Here is a 14,174-nt window from a genome sequence, read left to right as displayed (position 1 = left end):
TCTCAGGATAGGCCTTTGGGGAAGCAGCCTGGGAGCCCCACACAGCAGAATGAACAGCAGGCCAGCCTCGCTTGCCACACGTGGAAGAAGAGGACTAAGACTCTCCCGGTCTGCCCCACGGAGGACCTTAAGGTCCATAAATAGCAACACCCTAGAGGTCCCAGGCCCTAAGGAAGTCAGATTAGCCTCAACCAGAGGCAGGGCCTTTTCAACACTGGCTCCGACCTGGTGGAGTGCTCTGTCTCATGAGACCAGGGCCCTGCGGGATCTGATTTCTTTCCTCAGGGCCTGCAAGATGGAGTTGTTCCGCCTGGCCTTTGGCTTGGAGTCAGCCTGATCCCCTTCCCCTCTTTCCTTTCTCCTTCTGTGATGGAACTCCTCTAAGTTGTATTTCAATCAATTGTTTTATATCTGGTGTTAGCCGCCCTGAGCCGGTCTTGGCTGGGGAGGGCGGGGTATAAAAAAAATTTATTATTATTATTAAGCTCAAGTCCAAAATGACCTGACTGCACAGCACTTGTGTGAAGACACAAAGGCTGCCGTGCTTGTGCAGCCAAATAAAAACCATCCGAACAGCAACCCTGCAGTGCGTACTGTGCTCCCTACTGAACCCCAGTGGGGAGGCCTTCCTACTTCCAGGTTTAAATTGCAGTCTGCATTCAGGCTTCAAATCCCAGTGGAATGTGCTTAATTTAAACCACTCATATTTAAGTCAAGTGCTGAGAGCCTCGTTGCATGTTGTGAGTGTCAGGCCTTACAAAAGGGATGGGGAATCTGTGGCCCGTCGTATGTTGTTGGACTTCCAACGACCTCAGTCAACATGTGGCTGATGGCTAGGAGTGATGGCATTTGGAGTCCAGCAACATCTGGAAGGCCACATAGCCGCCGCCCCCCCCTTAAGCATGGGCCGAAACGCATTTCATTCCCCACTGAGAAACTGACAGCAGCCCACACCACGGAAAGGATTTCTCAAGCTGAGGTGCAGGGATTTTTATGCCAGCCTACTTAACAGGGCTGTGGTGCATGAATAGTCAAATCCATATAATTAAGGCATATTTTTAATCAGACGGCAACTGATGCCTCCGCCCTCATAACGCATGCCTTCAATATGAGTTTGTATTCCACTCTGCATACATGGGTGCATCTAATCTGGTCCAAACACTCCTGCCGTCACATCTATTTGTGGCTGTTTTCTAAAACATGGTGCTTTGTTCCGTGCGCGCACAGAGACTCACATTTCCCACATCTGCATTATGTACCTAAAGTATGTACCTAACATTGTATAGGTACATGTATCTTCCCATTCAATATTCTCCTCCTTTGCTTTCTGTGTCTCGCTAGCACAATTCATCTGTGCCCAGAATAGTCCTAAAATTAACATTTTCTCCTCTGATTACAGGCTTTCTCAGAAAGAGAGAGAGAGAGAGAGAGAGAGAGAGAGAGAGAGAGAGAGCGCACGCCTTTCACCTCTTTGCCAGGCTCAGTTTGTGTCTAAAGCCACAACAACCCAAGGATCTGCCTGATAGAAGGAAGGACACAGTGTTTTTTGTTTTAAAGGACAAAGTAAAAAAGCAACAGTGGCAACCTTTTAAGAACATATTAAAAGCCTCCTCAATCAGACCTATAGTCCAGTTAGTCCAACTTCCCGTTCTCACAAGGACGCATCAGATGCCTGTGGGAAACCAACAGAATTCGAGCACAAGAACAGCACTCTGCCCTCCCACTGGTATTCAGAAGCATCACTGCCTCTGACCATGGAGGCAGAGCAGAGCCATCATGCCTAGTAGCTACAAGTAGCCTTCTCCTCCATGAATTTGTCTAATCCTCCTGTGGGAGTGAGTTCCATAGATTAACTACGCACTTTACAGGTGGAAGTTCCGCAACACTGATGGGACTTGAACTTGCTTATTTTCAAGCTAACAAGTAGCTTACCAGCACAAACTTTTAAATGTCTACCCAGAAGCAAGTCCTCAGGAGTTCAGTGGGGCTTATTCTCATGTAAACTTGCACCTTAATTGTGGCCCTGGTAGGTGCAAGTATGCTCTCTGCCTGCTTGTATTATCTCCATCATCAGTTGTTGTTGTTGTTGTTGTTAATTGAATTTATATACAGTGGTACCTCAGGTTACAAACACTTCGGGTTACAAACACTTCGGGTTACAAACTCCGCTAACCTGGAAGTAGTACCTCGGGTTAAGAACTTTGCTCCAGGATGAGAACGGAAATTGTGTGCCGGCGGCACAGCAGTAGCAGGAGGCCCCATCAGCAAAAGCACACCTCAGGTTAAGAACTGTTTTGGGTTAAGAACGGACCTCCTGAACGAATTACGTTCGTAACCCAAGGCACCACTGTACCGCCCTATACCCGAAGGCCTCAGGGCGGTTCAACTTGGGTTCTGCTTTTCAAAAACAAAGATCCTTCCGAAGCAGCTTATTCTCATAAGATTTCAAACCCCCAAAATATGGTAAAAGAACCACCACAAAATCTCATAAACAAAATCACATAAAATTAGAAATGTTAAACACCTAAAACAAACAGAACAGCATCATTATCTATTTGTCTTTTAAATGTAACCACCAGCCTAACATCTTTAAATCTCAATTGCAGCTCCATTTTGCCCTCCGCAAATGGATGCAGCCTCCGGCGTATGTCAGACCCCCTAAGATAAGGGATCTTCGAGCAAACAAAAACCACTTATAATAATGTCTTGGCCCTCTGCACATGCAAAGCACCCTAGAGAACAATAGTACCATTCTATATGTGTCTACACAGAAGTAAGTTCTGTTATTGTCAGTGGGGCTCAGCTTGTAGACTGGGAGGGGTACAAATAAATTATTATTATTATTATTATTATTATTATTATTATTATTATTGACTACCCACCTGCAATAGGTGGCAGCCATGCTGAACCCTCTGGGACACCAAAAAGCCTTGAGGAAAGTCAAGGTAAAAACATTTGTGGGGTTGCATGCTTTCGAGTGTTAGACTACCCATACTGGAAATAGAATTGAAATAAACTCAGAGGTCGCTTAGCCCAACCCACTTCTCAGAGCAGGAACTGCAATGGAAGGTGCAACCTTGCAGCATCTCCGGCAGCTGTCCACCCAGCTTCTGTTCGGATACCTCCAATGACAGACCGCCCACTCTGCTCCCAAGGCAGATGGTCCCACTACAACATCTCCTTCCATCTCTCAAGGCTTCCTCATCCTCTGCTTGACTGACTGTTCTTCAGCTCTCCCCTCTCCCTCCCTTGCAGCTCTTTCAAGGAAGGGCCTTCGCTCAGTGGCAGAGCCCCTGCCTCGCATGCAGAAGGTCCCAATCCCCAATGGCATCTCCCCATGGGAATGAGGGAGAACCCTACCTGAAACCCTGGGGAGCAGCTGCCAGTCAGTGCAGACAAAGCTGAGCAAGATAGACCAAGAGTGAAATAATAAATTAATAATAATAATAATAATAATAATAATAATAATAATAATATATTATTTGTACCCCGCCCATCTGGCTGAGTTTCCCCAGCCACTCTGGGCGGTTTCCAATCAAGTGTTAAAAACAATACAGCATTAAATATTAAAAACTTCCCTAAACAGGGCTGCCTTCAGATGTCTTTTAAAGAGAAGAGAGTTGCTTATTTCCTTCACAGGGCGGGCACCACTACCGAGAAGGCCCTCTGTCTGGTTCCCTGTAACCTCACTTCTCGCAATGAGGGAACCGCCAGAAGGCCCTCAGCACTGGACCTCAGTGTCCGGGCTGGATGATTGGGATGGAGACGCTCCTTCAGGTATACTGGACTGAGGCCGTTTAGAGCTTTAAAGGTCAGCACCAACACTTTGAATTGTGCTCGGAAACATACTGGGAGCCAATGCAGATCTCTCAGGACTGGTGTTATGTGGTTAAGGCAGTTTGCTGTGACTTGCTTTCCTCACCATCCCAGTCATCCACCTAGGCGATGCTCAGTGCTCTTTCTACTTCAAATGTGGCATCTGGTAACACTGGTGGGATACCTTTTGCGTTATTGCATCCTCTTGCCATCAGACATGAATTATTTGCCTCACTTCTGCATTTTAAAATGATCTAGCAGGGAGGAGATGCAAGCCATGCCCCAACCCCCAGAAGGGGAATTTGCAATGAACGTTGGCTCCATTTGGGAGCCTGGCTGAGCAGGAAAGTGACAGATTAAAACTGCTTTGAAATAACTTCGCCAGTTGACAGTGGAATGCAACATTTTAAATGTCTGGGAAGCATAGAGAAAATACTAGATTAGGTTAGATGGGGGAGGTGTATTGCTGGAAAGTAACCATCTCTTGGATTTGCTCTGATACCAATAGTCAAGGAAGAGAAAACATCTACCCCGAAGTAGGCTCATCTTCAAGTTGCCACAAGGTTGCTTTTCACCTTTTTAAAAAATGTAGTTTATGTATGTGTGGGTGTTCAAGATAATATATCAAGATAATAATATATTGTTATGTATAAATGTAAAAACAAAGTGTGCAGCACATTCCATGCAGCATCTTAACTCAGAAATGTGCATATTCAAACGGGGAAAATAACAAGTATTAATACTTGCTCAGATTAATTATAAGTAGGTATATATATATATATATATATATATGGCCATTAGGTCTTAGTAAGTATGTGTGTAAATAAATGAATGGTCATTTTAATTCAGTGTTTCAATTTTTAACTTATTTGATAACACAGCAAGAATTTCAAATTATACTTATGAACATAATTATTCTGGATATCACCAGTAGATGTGGATCTCTCGGTTTATTGCGGGGAAAGTGAGGAACGGCAGCAGGAGGAAATAACAGTTCCTTTGGCTGCTAAAAGTAAAAATAAATAATGGATTAAATAACTGGAAAATAAGTGCTGTGGGCTTAACTGACTTTTGTTCTGTCTTTGAAGTTTCAATCAAAGTTCCAAAAAATAGCCCCCTCTCCTGCGAATCTGATCGCGACCCTCCCTTTGCAATCTCCATTCAGAGACACCCGGCAAGAGCCTCAATCAGAGGTTGCTTCAGAAGGATGTCTTTTTCGGGGGGCGGGGCGGGTGTTTAGCGTCCAATTAATACCCCCCCCCAAACTTGCCAAGACCTCGATTTTGATTTACACCTTTTCTTTCGGGATGGTGAGGAGGGGACACATTTAGTCAAGATGTGGCGTGGATTTTGGTGTCCCGGAAAATGTCAGATGATGAAGGCGAAGCCCAAGACCGGAGCGGAGTTGGTGGAGCATCACCTGAATTTTTCAAACCTGCTCGACGCCCTCTGATGCGCAGTGTTTTAAAGAACAAAGGCAGGGTTTTCAACTTTTATCAAATCTCTCCGCTTCCTCTATTGCAATTTATGTATTTGTTCTCTTCAAGAGCAAATCTCTTTCCGCATACCGCTTGAATTTAGGAATGTTCCGTTTTCCGCAGCGCGATTCTCGGTGCGGTTGCTCGGGAGCAAGAGCCGCTGCGCTCCATGGAGCATTTTCCCCGCTCTCCACCCCGAGAATTTGCAGCCTTACAGGCAAATCCCGCGCAGGTTTTTACTTATAGGCGACTCCCCCGTGCCCCAGTGAGATTTTCTCCCAGGTAGAGGGAGTGAACCTTGCAAGATCTCAGCCTTAAGATCTTCTCTGTCTCTCATAAAATCCCTGGCCGGGACAGCGGCGCAAGTATCTAGAGATAAGGAAAGAGCCAGATTGGAACCGAGAGCCGACCTCCGCCCCGAAGAGGCTGCTTGCCCCGCAGCTCTCAGAACCAAGATCCAGCCGCGACCCTCATTTGCAAGTTCCTTTGCTGGGAGGGAGAGGGGATTCATGGTAGGCTACCCCACACAGCTGGTGGGCAGACATTGTCCCAGCCAGGCGGGCAAGCGGGGCGGCGGGAGATGTCTTGCAATGGGACGCATTTATTCAGGTTCCTTAAATCACTCCAAACATTTTAGCACCATCTTCCCGCCGCCGCCGCCGCCTTGGCTTGGGGAGATCTCCTAAACCCTAAACCATCACACGCTCCCCATTATTTTTCACCCTAGCTAGTATGAGTTTTAAAAACCGAAAGCACTTGCGCTGCGTAACTAGCAAACCGGACTCGCTTCGAATCCATTTCGGCTCGAAATATTGCCACGACAGTGCTTGTTTGCAAACACAAAACCGTAACGATTCCTAGTTTCCTCTTTCTTGTTTTTTCTTCCTTTTTCCTTCTGGTTCTCCTTACCCCGTTTTCGGGCATCTTTGGTTTGCGGGGTTCTTTTTCGTTTTTTCAGTCCGGGGCAATGCTATAACGCGGGCGGCTGTCCAGTGGCGTAGATTCCAGACACGCGACAGCGGAGGGCGGTGGGGGGTGGCAAATGCCAAAGACTGAGAAGGACGTTGGGATGAAGACCCCGATCCACCCACTCGTGAGGAAGTAAGCCCCAGGAAACTCGACTAGGCTTTATTTTAGGAAACGCAGCTGGAAGGATAACTTCGAAAACCCGAGAATTTGTCTAGATGTTGGTGTTGTATTATTAATAGTAACAGATAAGTTGCCATCGGTCCTAGTCACCCTCAGAGTAGACCCACTGATATGAATGGACTCAGCGGTTGCATTTTGAATAGAAATTCGTTGAATAAAAAATAATGGTAACAGGAAAAACAACTGCATATAAGTTCTTCTACTCCGCTCGAACAACTGAGACCCGTTAGCCGCGTCCATTCATTTCAGTGGATATAACTACTGTGGGAACAACAATAAAACAAAACAACTATTACTACTACTACTACTATTTTCGGTTAGGTGGCATGGTAAGGAAAGGTTTAAAAATCGGGCAGCTCCGCAGCGCTGTGATTTCAGCAACGCGCTCCGCAACAGAGCTCCCTGCTTCGTTTTTCCCCTTCTGGAAAAGGTGACCCCCACGCGCGCCGTCCAGGGCGCCTTGGTCCCTCGAGGAAGCCTGGCGCTGCGCGGCCGCCTCAAGGCGCATTAGGGGGGCAGCGCCTGGCGAGAGGGCGACCTCTCCCCCTTTTCCGAAGCATCTGCCCCCAGAAAGGGTTTGCCCACCTCGGACCTCCTTGACGGCAGGCCGGGAGGGCGCTGAGGAGAGAACGGGGTCCCAAGCCAAGGAATGGACAAAGAAGGACTTTCTTTTAGGAGGGCCGGATTCCATGGGAAGAGCCTTCCCCTCGGGAGCTAGGGCAAGCGCCCGCCCGCAATCCCAGGTTCCTTTTTTGATCCAGCGCCTTTAAACCCCGGAGTTCGGATTTGCTTGGGTGGGTCCGCTTCCAGCTCCTGGAGTAAGTCACAAAATTCGCCGACCATTATTTGGAAAAAGCAAAGCAAAGCAAACTACAATAGTTTGCAGCACTCCCTGGCTACCTTGAAGCGGCGCGCAAAATTGGGTCGGCTAGAAGACTTTATTCCGTTTTATTTGAAAGGCATTTGAAAGATATCAGATGGGCCATTGGCCTGATCCAGCGGGCACTACTTCTGTTCTTCTTATGCTTACTTGAAATATATCCCGCTTTATAGGTGTTATAATATTATTATTATTATTATTATTATTATTATTATTATTATTATTAATCTCAGCAAGTGCCATCGAAGGGTTCGGGATTCAGAGCATTCTGGGCCACTCAGACGGCGTCTCCCTTCCTCTATTTAGCACGGCGGGTCCCGGGCGCCGAAGCAAAGGCGCCGGCCGTTTTTTCTTTACTCCAGAAGGGCGCCCGTTTCCCTGCCGAACATCGCCCAGCCCTCCTGATCTCATTTATCCTCTCAAAAACCGTAGTATTATAAAGCAAACCCACTGTGCGGAAGGGTAGGTCAGTTTGAGAAAGCGGGCGGGCTGGGGGGCAAAGGCCGTTCCAAACCCGCCGCGCAACCCGTCAAATCCAAACTAAGTAAAAGCGCGCGTAGGTTGTTTTTTTAATAAAAAAACAAAAAACCACACATACACAAACAAAACAAAACCTCACAAAAACTATTTGAGCGGGTCCTTCTCTCAGCTACAGAAAACGGTCGAGGCGGGGGGGGGGGGAGGAAACGAGGCGTTGTTGTCCTTTGGCCTTGGCTGGCTTCACCGCTGCAGGAGATTTCCTGCTCCGCCCCTCGCCCCAGAGGCCTGTCCAGTCTAGCACTGGACTGAGAGGCACCGGATCAACTTCGCTGGAAGTCTCTTCCGCAGTCCTTAGAAAGGGGGCTTCGTCCACCGAGCAAGGGGTGGCCCTGACCCAGAGACCCGGCGCCCACCCCACCCCCGCCCCTTGATTCTTCACAGCATCCTCAGTAAATTTCTGCGAAAGGGAGAGAAACCCCGTCAACGAATCTGGACGCACCGCACCCCCAGTGCTCGCCTCTCGGGGGTCAGCCTGTTCACAGAACAGCCCTGGGAAGCGCCCTATGTATAATTCGAATTCCCCCCCCCCCATTGCCCAGAATAACCTACCCTTATTCAACCTCTTGGAGGGGTGTCTCTCCGCTTTTATCTATTTTTAGAAAGTTCCCCCCCATAAAACCCTTCAAGAAAGACGGATTCGGATTTAGCTGCCCCCCCTTTTTTTTTTCCTACAGTAAAGTGCAGCTGCCCGCTTCGCTCACCCCAAACTCCAAATCTCTGGCCCGGGCGGACAACGAGACACCTGGAGACAATCCGAGATAAGGCCAAAAAGTGGACGTTTCTGCCTCCGCTGTCAAAGCGCACCCGCTTCCGACCTGCAGAGTTGCCCCCTCAGAAAAAGGATGTTGGAGGCGGGCAGCGCCAAACCAAAACCAGCGCCCGCCTCCGCTCCGGAGTTCCGCCTAGCCAGGAATCCGAGCGGGACTTCGTTTTCATTACCAAATCCTAATCTTAGAGGAAGGAACTGGTTTGAGATTGGGACGCCTGTTTTAAAGTTTAAATTTTTTAATTCCGGATTAATTAATCAGGATTAAGAACCAGTATAAATTAAAATCAAGCAAATTCGGAATCCTGCCTAACTGGGTGCGCGCGCCTATATATATATATATATATATATATATATGTATGTATGTATATAGGGGTCAGCCTCCCCACACTTTTTTGGCCAAGATTTGGTGAGCAAAGACCCGAAGACTGAACAATTTGCACCTGAGTTAATGCTTTGTTCACACGTTCAGTTCGAGTCCTTCTTTAGGTACCAGTGACTGCATCATTAGCCGCATCCCGCAAATCGAGTATGAACGCTACGGGGCAAAACACCACAAGAAACCCAAGACTCCCAGTCTCTTCCAGTCTCCAAAGCTGAGATAATTTCTATCTGAAAGCTCCAGGCCCACCTCGAGTTCCTCCCAAGTAAACTTCGCTGCGCTGCATATGAAACCATCACTTTAAAAGTGATCCAGAGCAAATCTGCCCGGGCGTACAGGAGACCTTTCCAGAACATGCTGATCCAGCAACCAGGAAATTCCAAAGCAAGCGGAATCGCTCCGGATTCGCCCTCCCTCAGTCCCACAGTTCCGTCCATACCCCGCGGCCTCCTGGAACCTACCTGAAATAGTCCCTTTTGCAATAGATTTCTTTGTTCTTGACGTAGCAGGTGTGCTGCCGGCGAAGCGAGGTCCGGCACACTGAGCATTCCAGGCAACGCATGTGCCAAGTGAGGTCGTTCACCTGCGAGGAGTGGGGGGGGGGGAGAGGCAAAGGGACCTGAGATGAGGGCTGAGGGGTCTGGCTGTGAAAACCCCTGTCCGTCCACTGCCGCTACCCCGCAACACACCTGCCCACCAACCATTCCCCCCTACGCGGCTGCCCTTTACCTGGAGCAGGTACCGGTCCACAATCTCCATGCCGCAACTGAAGCAGACGTTCTTGGCCCCCGACGGCAAAGAGGAGGAGGCGGAGGACGGTGGGGAGCAGACGGAGGGTGTGGAGGGCGTGCTGGCGCCCGAGCGCGCCTCTTCTTTATCCAGGGCGCTCGGGAGCGCTTCCCCGTCCGGCTGGGCCTGCGGAGAGCGAGAGAAAACCAAGAGGCGTTAGACGGGCGGCACAGCTCCGCGGGAGCCCGACAGCACCCAGCAGCCCAGGGCTCCCCTGAGAGGCGGAGGACCAGCCTTCTCCCTTCTCCTTCCTTCCTTCCTTCTCTTCCCTTCCTTCCCCCATTTCTCAGTCAGCTGCGCTTCGTCCTCCCCGTCGGAAGCAGGCTTACCATTCGTCAAGGCGCGCGGTGGAGACGTTCCTCGCTGCTGATGCTGCTGCTTCTGAAACTGGCGGAAAGGCTCTAGCTGCGGGGCTCCATGCCCCCCCCCCTCTATATAAGCCCGCTCCAGACAATAAACCTCAACTTTGTAGTGGCCATAGAAACGGCGTCGATCAAAAAAGAGGGAGAGGGAGAGAGGGAGAGAGAGAGAGAGAGGGAGAGAGAAGGAAAAGAAGAAAGGTAGAGGCGGTAGGGCTTGTTAATGGAGCAATTTGCGAGGGGGGGGGAGAGGAAAGGAAAGAAGGGGGGGTGGCTTTGAAAAGCGGCTCTCGAGGTAATCGCTGCGCTCCAGGCTCGCTTTGCCTCGCCAAAGCTGCTGCTGCAGCCACGTCCGCGTCGTCGTCCTCCCTACGCCGCCCCGAAGCGCCTGCAATTAGCGCCGATGCCCAGCCAGAAAGGCAGCGTTTTTCAATCAGCCTCGCCGTCGGGTGGGCTGCGCAATAGCAGCGCCTGCCTGCCCCTTTCCTGCTCTTCTCTCCCCCCCCCCACCGCAGTCGCACTTTCTCCTCCCTCTCCCCCCGAGCACCAAAGAACTGAGACCCCCACCCGCGCTCAGCAGAAAGAGGGAGGAGGCGACCTCGACCTCCCCACCACAAACAAACCCGTGAGAAGACTCTCCTTCCTCTCCCGCTACCCGAAATTTACCACCAACATTTTCCAACCAACACTCTCGTCCACAATACGCCGCCGCCGCCGCCGCCGCCGCCGCCGCCGCCGCCAAGGAAGCTTCCAGAGAGCATTTTATACTATTTTATTTACTCCTAAGGAGGCCCCTTTTGCTCTCGAGGAGACCATCCTCCCCAAGGCACTAAAAGCAGAAGGAATATCTCGAAACATGCCCCCCAGGAAAAGAGATGCAGGAGATGGGAAGATAGAGTCACCTGGGAGATCAGCGAGGGGATCTCACAATCTCTCTCCCCACCCCCGCAAAAGGCAAAGAAGGGATTAGGGTGGCACATTCATTCGGGGGGGGGGTTGAGGTCACATCTGTCCTCCTCTATAGAAGCTGAGGAGTTTTCCCTCCTCTGTCAAAGACGTGGAAGGCGGGGCGGGGGGATTTCAGTGAGGCCTCTTTTATCATTGTATGCTCCTTTTTGTGGGGGGGGGGGGACAATCTCTTAGTCCTCCCCATCCCAAGCGAGCCTATGTGTCATCCAGCTCAGGTGTGTGTGGGGGGGGACGACTGGCTCCTTCTTGCTTGAGGGATTGGGGACCAGGTTCTCAAAACTACGACCCCACCTCCAAATCAGGGTGACACGTTTTTTCTCCCCCACTTCAGGACATTCATTTGCCCCCCCCCCGCAACTCTCCTCTCTAGAGTTTGCACGGGGCACAGGAGGCCCTCTGTTCCCCTCCCTCCACACGCACAGAAGGGCTCTTCTCCGCTTTTTCTGCCCCTCCCCACAATGTCATGCCTCACCTCGGTCCGCGACTGCTGGCCCTCGAACTGGGGGGTGGAGGTCTCATTCTTCCAGAACATGGACGGGGGCGGGTAGTTGGGGAGCACACGAGGAGGGGAGCTCCCCTCCGCAGCGGCCGCCCAGACGTGACTCACCCGAGGCGGCTGCTGGAAACAACTTTAAATGTTCCTTCTTAAAAAAAACAAAACAAAAAACTAGGGCGCTCCCCCCTCCTGTTCCTCCTTCCTTTCTTTCCTGAAGCTAGACGGGGTGGCGAGAGCAGCAGAGAAGGAGAGAGAGAAGGACCGGGATGGTGGATATTCCCGCAGGGCTCGGATCTTGCACGTCGTTGAATGAAGAGGCGCGCGCGGAAGACAGTGCCTCTGAGAATGTGCAGCGTTCTTCCGTCTCTCACCATGAAGGGAGCTCGCATGGAGGAGGGCAGTGAGAGAGAGGCTGAGCCCCCTCTGTCCCCTTCTAATAATTTAGGATCACACACAAATATAAGTGAAAGTACTAGGATGAGCTACTCAGAATGCGTGGACCAGAAGTTGTGGCTTGGGAATGCGGAGAGGGTTAGGGGGCTAGTGGGTGGCAAAGGATTTGGAGCTATGTTTTTATTTACTATTTGATTAATTATTTTAAGTGCCAACTTGAATAAACTATTGGGGGACCCGGCGGTGGCAAGTAAGCTAATGCTATTCTTGGATGCATCAACAGAAGTAATAGCACCACTCTATTCTGCCTCTGTCAGACCACATCTGGAATACTGTGTGTCTAATTCTGGGCACCACCATTTAGGAAGGATGTTGACAAGCTGGAAGGTGTGCAGAGGGCAACTAGGATGATCAAGAGCAGGGGTCAGCAAACTTTTTCAGCAAGGGGCCGGTCCACTGTCCCTCAGAGCTTGTGGTGGGGCGGACTATATTTTTTGGGGGGGAAATATGAACGAATTCCTATGCCCCACAAATAACCCAGAGGTGAATTTTAAATAAAATGACACATTCTACTCAAGTAAAAACACGCTGATTCCTGGACCATCTGTGGGCCGGATTTAGAAGGCGATTGGGTCGGATCCGGCCCCTGGGCCTTAGTTTGCCTACCCATGATCAAGAGTCTAGAAGCCAAGCCTTATGAGGAACAGTTGAAGGAACTAGTTACAGATAGGTAGCCGTGTTGGTCTGCCATAGTCAAAACAAAAAAACAAAACAAAAACAAAACAAAACAAAACAAAACAAAAAAATTCCTTCCAGTAGCACCTTAAAGACCAACTAAGTTAGTTCTTGGTATGAGCTTTCGTGTGCAAGCACACTTCTTCAGATTCAGTATCTGAAGAAGTGTGCTTGCACACGAAAGCTCATACCAAGAACTAACTTAGTTGGTCTTTAAGGTGCTACTGGAAGGAATTTTTTTGAGTTGAAGGAACTGTGTATGTTTAGCCTGGAAAAGAGGAGACTGAGAGGAGAATTGATAGCCATCTTCAAATATCTCAAGGGCTGTCACATGGAAGAGGGAGCGTGCTTGTTTTCTCCTGCTCTGGGAGGTAGGACCCAAATCAGTGACTTCAAATTACAAGAAAGGAGATTCAAATTAAACATCAGGAAAAACTTTTCCATGGTAAGAGGTGTTGGACAGTGGAACTGTCTCCCTTGGGAGGTGGTGGACTCTCCTTCCTTGGCAGGTGGGTTGGACGGCCATCGAAGGTTGGACTAGATGACCTTTGGTATCCCTACCAACCCTATGATTCTATAAGCCCTGCCCCACATAAATGATCAAAAGATCCAGCGCGCACACACCATTTGAATGACGATGCCCATCAACTTGAGGAGGCCTGACGCCCTCAAGTATTTTGTGGTGTGTGTGTGTGAAGTGACCTCGGTCCAACTCTCACTCTCACCCAACGAAGCTGAATGTTAGATGATTCAGGAGAGATAAAATTGAGTCCCTCTTTGTGCAGCACAGAGTTAACCTAAGGAACTCCTTCCCACAGGACGCAGTGATGGCCACCAACTGAGACCATGGCTTCAAAAGAGGGAAAGAAAAGAAGAACAGAGCAGAAGGCTATGAATGGCTACCAGCCATGATGGCTCTGCTCTGCTTCTGGGGTCAGGGGCAGCGAATGCTTCCGAACGCCAGTTCCTGGAAACCACGGGAGGGGAGAGGGCTTCTCATGCTCAAATTCTGCACGTGGGTTTCCCATAGACATCTGGTTGGCCACTGTGAGAACAGGATGCTGGCCTAGATGGGCCATTGGCCTGACCAACGACTCTTCTTATGTTCTTATGTCATCTTCGGTTAACTATCATGCTCCATCATGCAAATAACATGCTAATGTTTACTATGCGGGAATCAAATGTGTTTGGGGTTGTTTGTGCGTGTGTTACATTATGCTTTTAACCACCAAGGCATATTACATGTCCTCATGTAGATACTTAATGCACATGCACAACAGGTGTGTAAGAGAGAGCACTCTCAACGGGATCGTTGCCCCAAGTGATATGAGAGATGGACCAAATATGGTTGGGCTTGTCATGGCCAGACCATGGTCTTGTTGAGTTTGGAGTGACAATGGCACTTCCTCCCTGCAAAGGGGG

At 49.6% G+C, this 14,174-nt stretch overlaps 1 protein-coding gene across 5 annotated transcripts in view; it reads right to left on the bottom strand.

Annotated features, from left to right (window-relative positions):
• The window catches only part of LHX6 (LIM homeobox 6), a 37,586-nt gene extending 25,871 nt beyond the window's left edge, over positions 1-11,715 (bottom strand). Inside the window, exons 1-3 of one of the 5 annotated variants that reach the window (XR_013981727.1) lie at positions 11,601-11,715; positions 9,741-9,926; positions 9,473-9,594 (exon numbers count right to left, since the gene is read on the bottom strand). Coding sequence is in view for 4 of the 5 variants with exons in the window: in XM_080990972.1 (XP_080847098.1) it covers positions 9,473-9,594; positions 9,741-9,926; positions 11,601-11,660 (368 nt within the window). In the remaining variant the exon portion in view is untranslated. Of the gene's footprint in view, positions 1-9,472; positions 9,595-9,740; positions 9,927-10,129; positions 10,608-11,600 lie in introns of those variants that run through there. The other 4 variants (XM_080990972.1, XM_080990975.1, XM_080990974.1 and 1 more) reach the window with 4 other exon arrangements.
• Positions 11,716-14,174: the final 2,459 nt, after the last annotated feature.

The sequence above is a fragment of the Podarcis pityusensis genome, assembly GCF_964106645.2.
Source record: "Podarcis pityusensis genome assembly, chromosome: Z".
Taxonomy (NCBI): Eukaryota; Metazoa; Chordata; class Lepidosauria; order Squamata; family Lacertidae; genus Podarcis; species Podarcis pityusensis.
The sequence above is the reverse complement of the archived record's forward strand: the minus strand, read 5'-3'. Positions and strand labels throughout refer to the sequence as shown.